The following is a 10,226-nucleotide window of genomic DNA, read 5'->3' on the forward strand; positions in this document are numbered from 1 at the left end:
TCTCCTAGCGAATCGAGACCGGAGACTCCAGGTTTCTCTGGGGTCAAGGCTTCACCTCATCAGGTGAGGCCTGAAATCTGAACCACCAGCTCACATGTGCGGGCTTCCAGTAACCTCCAAGGAGGCATTGGATACAGCGGTACGCTTGGTGCCGTGCCGGAAGAGTAGCGCGGCTTCTTGGAGCGCACCAAGAAAAATAAAAAAAAGCCAATAACGGGACCGGACGACCGTCCTGCGAGCTGAATTAACAAGTTCGCTCCAACAAAGGATACTCTCTTTGCACACAGCAGCATCTTTTTTAATATGCAGACAGAAATATTACAGTGGAACATCTGAGGCCTCCTTCGAAACCTCGATGACCAACAAGAACACCTCCATAAACACAAACCAAGCCTGCTGTGTGTACAAGAGACGCACTTAAAACGAACACACACAAACTTTCTACGCAACTACGTAATCTTTCAAAAGGATAGAGATGATGTCATGCCATCATCCGGTGGTGTACCTGGTATAGTTACTCAAGGGATAGCATGTACACAATTACCCCTTCAGACTGTACTTGAAGCGGTGGCTGTCCAAGCACTTCTAAACAAACTCGTCACCGTCTGCTCTTTGTACATACCTCCGCACAACCGTCTCGAAAAACGTGAATTCCAGCTTTTACTAGACGAACTACCTGAACCTTATCTGGTCCTAGGAGACCTGAACACACATAGCGGTATGTGGGGTGATTCTCGCTGTGATGGATGAGGTCGTCTCATTGAACAGTTCTTCTTTCCATCAGGTGCCTGTCTGTTGAATAGGAAAGAGGCAACATATTTTAAGCTCGCCAACGAAACTTACTCCTCCATAAACCTCAGTATCGCATCTCCTTCACTTGTACCATTACTCCAATGGAAAGACGTAAGTATACCAAATGGAAGTGACTACTTAATTTAGTTTGGAGTACACCAAAGCATACATAGCGGTATGTGGAATGATTTTCGCTGTGATGCATGAGGTCGTCTTATTGAACAGTTCCTCTTTCCATCAGGTGCCTGTCTGTTGAATAGGAAAGAGGCAACATATTTTAAGCTTGCCAACAAAACTTACTCCTCCATAAACCTCAGTATCGCATCTCCTTCACTTGTACCATTACTCCAATGGAAAGACATAAATATACCAAGTGGAAGTGACTATTTTCTTTTAGTTTGGAGTACAGCAACATTATATGAATGTCCTCCACATGTTTCCACATGGCTGGTAAACAAATGCGACAGGGAACAATTTTATCACATTACTCACTTAAGTTGGATTTACATATGCGCGTTAGGCATTGATGAAGCTTTGCAGTACTTCACAGCTTTTATTACTGACGCAGCAGCAGAGTGCATTCCGCAAACATCTGGACTGCCCGGCAAGCGACACGTGCCATGGTGGAACAATAAATGTCGAAATGTGCGAAAGGAGCAGAACAGAGCATGGAGGTTGCTGCGGAACTCGCTGACAGCGGCAAACTTTTTCAGCTTTAAGAAAATAAAATATTGAGGTAGGAGAACGCGTCGGCAGGCCAGAAAGTAAAGGTGGCACACATTTCTAACAGGGATCAGCTCGTATACACAGGAGGTTAAAGTCTGGAACATGGTTAGTAGGGTAGCAGGAAGACAAGTGCACTCACTTCCACTCGTAAGCACACATGGCGACAGCTTGGAAGATATTGGGAACTTCCTCGCGCCCACTTCGAACGAGTGTCCAGCTCGTCAAACTATAATGACGCTTTCCAAAACCATAAAACAAGAATTGAGAAGCAGAAACTAGAACTCAAATGTACAAAACCTGAAGCATACAACCAGGCCTTCGGCTTGGCTGAGCTCTAGACATCACTAAACTCTTGCAGTGTTTCCGCCCCAGGTTCTGATTGAGAGGTGTACGATATGTTCAAAAACCTGCCTCTCGCAACGTAAAAAATCTTACTTTGTACAATGCTATCTGGTTTTGTGGCGCTATCCCTACTTCCTGGAAAAAGGCTAATATTCCCATTTTTAAAGAGGGCAAGGACCCATCTTCAGTTTCGAGTTTTAGTCTTGTAGCGGGCGATGACGCCGGTGATCGCGATAATTTTATTTGTCTGCGCACACCAATTCGTATGCCGAGGCGCACGGCGCAGACACGGCCAACATGCCTCAAGTTATCTCCGGAGGGCCGCGGAAGATACGCAGCTACGCCTCTTTTGGTTGTCGCTTTCGAAGCCTGTTTTTTCTGGGAAAATAAACTAGTCTTGTCCTAAACTTCAAGGAGTGTAGGTGCCTTCTTTTCGCGTCTCCATGGGGCGAGTACGCTACAACGTGGTGATCTGGACGTTTGGGAAAACAGCAGCCATGTCAGACGAGGAGGGCTCTTATCTCACCCACAACCAATGCCTCGGAGTCAAAGCTTTCTCATTTTTGGCCCGAAAACCCCAGGATGTGGTTCAACCAAATCGAGATCCGTTCGAGCTTAGACGCATCACACCGCAGCAGTCGAAATACCTGCACGTCGTCAGCACTGCCACCTGACGTCGCTGACGCCGTAGAGGATGTTCTGGCCTCCACTCCATCAGAGAAGCCCTACGACGAACTAAAAGGCACCGTCCTGAAACGTCTTGAGGTGTCCGAACAGAGCAGGCTGCAACAACTGCTCTCTTATGAAGAGCTCGGTGACCAGCGTCACTCACAACTACACCGAATGCGTCAGCTGCTGGGCCAACAAGCGTCAAAGGAGCGTCAACATCTATTGCTTCGCGAGTTGTTTTTGCAGAGACTGCAACAGTCAACACGGATGATACTCGCTGGCTCGGATGACGTGACTCTCGAACGTCTGGCTCAACTCGCCGACCACATCACCGACTGCACTGAGCCACCAAGAATGTCTATTGCTGCAACGGAAAGGCCCGAACATGCAGATTGGTTAGGTCACTTAGAGGACAGAGTTGACCAACTGGCTGCAGAAGTTGAAAACCTCGCCCTGTCCAACAAACACCGGCCGGCACGGCATCGTTCGCCATCCCGTGCTCGAAGCCCGCTGCACCGCGTACACTCAAGCGAGGCAGAGCAGAACATCTGCTGGAACCACCGTCGTTTTAGAGAGCAAGCCACTCGCTGCACCCATCCATGCTCGTGGACGGGAAACGCACCGGCCAGTCGCTAACGGCGGAAAGCGACACGGGCCATCGTTCAAGCCGCCTCTTCTTTGTTGTCGACCGCATCACCGGCACACGCCTCCTTGTCGGTACCGGAGTGGAGCAATCTATCCTACGAGCAGCAGCTAAACATCGTCGGGGCAGCAAATCCATTTCCAGCCTAATTGCAGTCAATATTACTGCTATTGCATCATATGAAGTCCAGTCAATGACGATAGACATCGGAGTCAGGCGTACATATCGATGGCTCTTCGTTGTGGCCGACGTCAGAATTGCCATCCTGGGAGCGGACTTTCTGAGCCACTTCAATCTTGACGTCAACGTTCGTGATCGTCGTTTTAAGGGTAACGTCACTTCGCTCGCTGTTATCGGACTGAAGTCTGACGTGTCCTCATGTGGCATTTGCACTTTCAACCGAGAGTCAAACTATCAAAAGATTCTGGCTGAAGTCTCTGAAATTACTAGACCTCGGAACACCGAACTGCCAATCAAACACAAGGTGACGCATCACATTGTCACCACCGGACCGCCCGTCACCGCTAAACCAAAGAGACTCGCTGGACAAAGACACGAAGTCGCCTGCCGTGAGTTCGACCACATGCTCCAACTTGGCGTTATTCAACCTTCTTCCAGCAACTAGTCTTCCGCGCTGCACATGGTGCCAAAACAAGAGCCTGGTGACTGGCGGCCTTGTGGTGAATATCGGACCCTCAATGCTGTCATAACGGCAGACCAATATCCTCTCCCCCACATCCATAATTTCAGCGCTCGCCTCGCGGGAATGACCATCTTCACTAAGCTGGATCTGATGGCCGCTTATCACCAGATTCCAGTAGAACCAAGCGCCATCCCAAAGACGGCCTGGACAACGCCTTTCGGCCTCTTTGAATTCGTTCCTATGCCGTACGGACTGAAGAATGCGGCACAAACTTTCCAGCGTTTCATGAATGAGGTCACTCGCGGACTGCTCTTTGTTTTTGTCTACTTAGACATTTTGGTCACCAGCGAATCGCCGGAGGAGCATGAAAATCACCTGAGCCTCCTCTTCAAGCGTCTTGACAAGCACGGTCTGGTTTGGAAGCCCCAAAAGTGCATCTTTGGTGTTGAAGCACTAGATTTCCTAGGTCATCGAATCAGCCTGCAAGGCACCTTGTTGCTCGAATCACGGGTGCAACCAGTCAGGGAATTCCACACACCTACCCCTTTCTGCAAGTTGCGTGTATTTTTCGGGCTAATTAACTTTTATAGGCGCTTCATTTCATGTTGTACACACATTCTACAGCCGCTAATTGACTTGCTGCGCAGGGACAGCAAGAAAACGCCTGAGTTTCACTGGTCAGCGGAGCACAAAAAAGCCTTCCAGGACGTGAAAACTCAGCTTGCCTCCGCGACACTTCTGATGCACCCGCTTTCCGACACGCTAACGTGGCTCATGGTTAACGCTTTAACGACGGCAGTGGGAGCAGTGCTGCAACAATACGACGACAAGGACTGGAAACCGATAGGTTTCTTTTCTAAACGTCTGAAACAGGCGGAAGTGCGCTACAGCAACTTTGGAAGAGAGACGCTGGCCATTTATTCCTCCGTAAAGCATTTCCGTTTCTTCCTAGAAGGCCGCAATTTTCACATTTTAACGGACCACAAGCCGCTGACGTATGCGTACAAGAACAGTTTCTCATATTCGGAAAGAGAACTGCGCCACCTTTCTTTAATTTCCGAATTTTCAACGGACATCGGCCACATAGCAGGGAGCGAAAACCAAGCAGCTGACGCACTCTCCCGTATCGACACCATTTCAGCGTCCGTCGCCCCGCCGCGGTGGTCTAGTGGCTAAGGTACTCGGCTGCTGACCCGTTCGTAGCGGGATCAAATCCCGGCTGTGGCGGCTGCATTTCCGATGGAGGCGCAAATGTTGTAGGCCCGTGTACTCAGATTTGGGTGCAGGTTAAAAAAACCCCAGGTGGTCAAAATTTCTGGAGCCCTGAACTACGGCGTCTCTCATAATCAAATAGTGGTTTTGGGACGTTAAACTCCACAAACAAATCAACCAATCAGCGTCCGTCGACTTTGAGACATTAGCCGCGGTCCAGTGGTAAGACCCAGAGCTAACCGAGATGAGGCAGAACCCACTGTCACTGGTGCTCGAAGAGATCCCGCTACCATACACTATGACTATGGTCACATGCGACACATCGCAGAAATCTCCAAGAACCTTCGTCCCCATTCAGTTTCAGCATGCAGTGTTTGACAGTCTTCATGACCTCAGCCACCCAGGAATCCGCGCGACGCAGAGGCTCGTCACTGGCCGCTTTGTGTGGCCCGGAATTGACGCTGACGTACGACTCTGGGCGAAGACGTGCCGAACATGTCAAGCAGTCAAGGTGACTCGTCACACGCGCACAGCACTCCAAGCATTTCGGCCACCAGAGTGTCGTTTCGACCACGTGCACTTGGACTTGGTGGGACCTCTTCCGCCTTGCCAGAGTTACAGATACCTGCTCACTTGTGTCGACCGCTACTCACGGTGGCCCGAGGCGACGCCGATTCTGGACATCGCAGCTGGGACTGTCGCACAGGCGTTTGTGGCCGCATGGGTTTCACGCTATGACTGCCCACTGCGCAGAACGACCGATCGTGGACGACAATTCCAGAGAAGCCTATTCCCTGCGCTGGCAAGGCTTCTGCGAACACGGCTCCAGTACACCACGGCTTACCATTCAGCGAGCAATGGAATAGTGGAGCGGCTACACCGTCAACTGAAGGCATCTTTAACGGCCAAATTGGATAGAGAGAAATGTGTGGAGAAGCTCCCTCTCGTTCTTCGTGGCCTGCGTACGGCGATAAAAGAAGACCTTGGATTCTTTGCAGCAGAAATGCTGTACGGCTCTACAATCTGACTACCAGGAGAATTTTTCGGTGAGAAGCCAAGCGCTACGCCGACGCCTTCAGAACATATGGAAAGGCTAAACTCCTGGTTGGAGCACCTGCAACCCTGCGCGCCACGCGTCAGCCGCAAGGAAAGAATGTTTTCTTTCTCAGACATGAATGAGGCCACTCATGTGTTCGTGCGACGTGACACAGTGAAAGCGCCGTTGACTCCGGCGTACGATGGCCCCTTCTGTGTGCTTTCGCGGTCGCACAAAACTGTGACCATTCGTGTTCGCGACAGAGAGGACGTTGTTTCTCATCGCGTGAAACCGGCTCACCTCACGCACTAACTCGCACATTTGCTTGTTTTTCCCCAGGCTCCATGGTCTAGGGGGGGGACCCCTTGTAGCGGGCGATGACGCCGGTGATCGCGATAATTTTATTTGTGTGCGCATACCAATTCTTATGCTGAGGCGCACGGCGCAGACGCGGCCAACATGCCTCATGTTATTTCCGAAGAACCGCGGAAGATACGCAGCTACGCCCCTTGTGGTTGTCGCTTTCGAAGCCTGTTTTTTCTTGGAAAATAAACTAGTCTTGTCCCAAATGTCAAGGAGCGTAGGTGCTTTTTTTCGCGCCTCCGTGGGGCGAGTTCCCTACAGTCCTATTGCACTTACAAGCTGCTTGTGCAAACTTATCGAGAAATGATAACTTGCCGACTTGTAAATTTCCTTCAAACAACTAATTTGCTCGACCCGTTTCAGTGCGGGTTTTGAGACGGTAGGTCCACGACCGATCACCTTGTTCGTATTGAGGCACACATCAGAGATGCTTTTGTCCACAAGCAATACTTCCTTTCTGTGTTCCTTGACATCGAAAAGGCATATCATACAACATGGCGCTTCAGAATATTTAGAGACGAGTCCCACCTTGGCGTGCGTGGCAGAATGTTTACTATAATTGAAAGTTACTTGTCAAGCCGGATATTTAGGTTTTGAGTAGGCAGTGTTCTTTCCAAAACATTTGTCTAAAAAACAGGCGTGCTGCAAGGTGGTGTACTTCGTTGCACGCGTTTTATAATGAAAATGAATTCTTTGCGCTTGTCCATTTCTCGCAGTATGTTTCGTTGTACACATGTCGATGACGTCCAGCTTGGTTTGAAATCTTGTAATCTGCCCTTGTGTGAGTGGCAGGTTCAGCTTCGTTTAAACAACGTGTTCAATCGGGCAGAAGAAGACGGGTTCCGACTAAATGCACATAAAAGCACGTGTGTCCTTTCTCCAGAAAGAGAGGCATTCATTCGGAACCCGATATTCAACTGCATGGGTGACGTCTTTCTGTTAATACTGAACAGAAATTCTTAGGCCTAATCTTGGACGCCAAGCTAACCTTCATACCACACTTCAAATACATAAAAAACAAGTACATAAAAGCTATGAACATTCTAAAAGTGTGGCCACGCACTACGTGGGGAAGCGACAGGAAGTGTTTAATGAATGCGTACAAAAGCTTCGTACGTACCCACCTAGATTGAGTGGCAATAGCTTATCAGTCTGCGACACCTACTGCCCTTAAAATGCTTGACCCTGTTCATCATCAGGCATCCGTCTCTCCACGGGTGCTTTTCGCACTAGCCCCGTAGAAAGACTGTACGTGGAATCGAAGAAATAACTGCTCCACCTACAGAGATAATACATGTCTTCTAAATATTATCTTAAAGCGAATGCGGACAAGGAACACTCTTCACATTCTACATTTATTGACAAAGCAAGCCTTGCTCTGTTTGAGAAATGGCCTCTTATGAGACAGCCCTACTCGCTCCGTGTGAGGGGCCTAGCGAAGGGAACCGGTGTGCCACTTGAACACCATTCGATGGCTCCCGCAGTATGCCTGCCACATTGGCAATGGCAGGCGATAGATTCCGACGTGTCTTTTTTGGAGGTTGCGAAGCATGCACTAGTTGCACATATCCAGACATACTTCCTAGAATTATCAAGAGGAATACACAGGTCCTGAATTCCTTACGGATGCTTCAAAGTCCGACACTTCTGTCTCATTCGCAGCCGTCAGCCCATCATTTTCGGAAGCCGGCGTTCTGCACTCTGATTTAAGCATTTTCACTGGCGAAGCTTGTGCTATACTTGCGGCCGTTAAACACATTAAGCGAATAAAGCTACAGAATCCAATAATATATACAGATTTCCTAAGCGTAGTAAAAGCTCTGAAAACTCTTAAAAGTACTAAAACCCTGTATTTGTCTCACTTTGTTCGCTCTTATGCAGTTTACTAATCTAAGCAGCATGTTGTCTGCTGGGTGCCAGGACATCGCGAAATTCGAGGAAACGTGCTGGTGGACCAGCTTGCTGGATCCGCCAACAAAACCGCTTCCAATACATCGATACCAATCCCTGCACTCGACTTGAACCTTCTCTAAAACGAAAGCTCAGGGACTATTGGCAGAGCACATGGGATATACACACAGATAATAAATTGCATGTCATCATGCCGACACTTGGTCATTGTCCGCCAGCATCAATATCATGCCACACAGAAGTAATCCTTAAAAGGTTAACAACAGGACATACACACACAACACATTCATTTATTTCGTCTCGGTGCGATCCACCTTTGTTTGATAGATGTGGTGAAGCACTCACCGTACTTCACATTCTGATCCAGTGTAAAAAATTAGAAACGCTGAGAAGACAACACCATCCGTTACCTTACCGACAACAGATAACACTTCATCCTCCAATGTTCTTCCGTAGAGAACGACTTTTTACACATAAATTGTTGTTAGCTTTTTTGCAAAAAGTTCGTACTTTTTATAATATATACCCGGCCATTCCGTAGCATGACCTCTGCCAAGAGGTTTCCGCTGCGGTGGCTACACTACAGAAAGCACTTGCCTCACGGCCATGGGACGCAAGGGTGTGAACGAGTGAGGCACTTGTGCTAATGCCATACATGTCCGCCATCGTTTTTATTATCACAAACTTTTGTCATCCATTAACACCACACACTTTTGACGACATGGTCATGATTTTATTACTTCTATGTTTTTACCCGCCTAAGGGCATGGAATTTTAAGGCCCTTATAAAGCCGCTTATGACAATCATTGTCTTTATCTAAGAAAACGAACTGGCACTTTTTGGCCACGAAGTGGCCCTTGCGCCACAAAACATGAAACATCCATCCATCCATCCATCCATCCATCCATCCGTCCGTCCGTCCGTCCGTCCGTCCGTCCGTCCGTCCATCCATCCATCCATCCATCCATCCATCCATCCATCCATCCATCCATCCATCCATCCATCCATCCATCCATCCATCCATCCATCCATCCATCTATCTATCTATCTATCTATCTATCTATCTATCTATCTATCTATCTATCTATCTATCTATCTATCTATCTATCTATCTATCTATCTATCTATCTATCTATCTATCTGTCTATCTATCTATCTATCTATCTATCTATCTATCTATCTATCTATCTATCTATCTATCTATGACCATTATTGCATTTTTTTCTGTCCGTAACGCCAGTTTCGTTTCCGGAAGATCTGCATCACATCTTCTGGAAACGGAAACAATCTTACTCTGCGTACTAATTTTGGTTCATCCCCCTTAACGTGGGGGAAACTAAAATTGGTATGGCAGGGTGGAAGATACCCGTTTACTACGGTCACCTGTGTTCCAGAAGGAATATCTACTCAGAAACGGCGAGAACACACACTGGTAACGTCAACTCGAGATCAATAGGGAAAATCGACCAAATGTAAAGAATAAACTTCGGAGTTCCAGTAGGAATCGAAGCGCACCGCTTTTTGTGGCAATCAGGTATTCTAGCGCCGAGCCGGCGAGCCGTGCCAGCTCTCGCAACTGCTTTTCAAGTCAGCTTTAATGTTTGGGAAAGGTCCATAGTGGTTGCAGTGCCGGCTATTCAGTTTTAGAAACATCGCGCATGAACACCCATAGCGCAGCTGTAACATCAGGTTAACGTCTATTGTAGTTAAGTACAATGCACTGAAGTTGATTGATGTAGCAGTGTCTTGCTACCATCCTCTCGAGCATAAGACTTCCTTTTAATATTTGTTTTTTATTTCTTAATGCTCTCCGGGTGAAATGCATTATGAAGGGGGGTGAAACACGATTTTTTACTAAGACATGTTTACATAATAATAAAAAATAAAT

General features: G+C 48.0%; 1 protein-coding gene across 1 annotated transcript; it reads left to right on the forward strand.

Annotated features, from left to right (window-relative positions):
* The first annotated feature begins 2,442 nt into the window (after positions 1-2,442).
* LOC142803170 (uncharacterized) lies at positions 2,443-3,165 on the forward strand. Its single transcript, XM_075888268.1, has one exon. The coding sequence runs from the start codon at positions 2,443-2,445 to the stop codon at positions 3,163-3,165; it is 723 nt and encodes a 240-aa protein (XP_075744383.1).
* The last annotated feature ends 7,061 nt before the right edge of the window (positions 3,166-10,226 follow it).

The sequence above is a fragment of the Rhipicephalus microplus genome, chromosome 3 (genome assembly GCF_043290135.1).
Source record: "Rhipicephalus microplus isolate Deutch F79 chromosome 3, USDA_Rmic, whole genome shotgun sequence".
Lineage (NCBI taxonomy): Eukaryota > Metazoa > Arthropoda > Arachnida > Ixodida > Ixodidae > Rhipicephalus > Rhipicephalus microplus.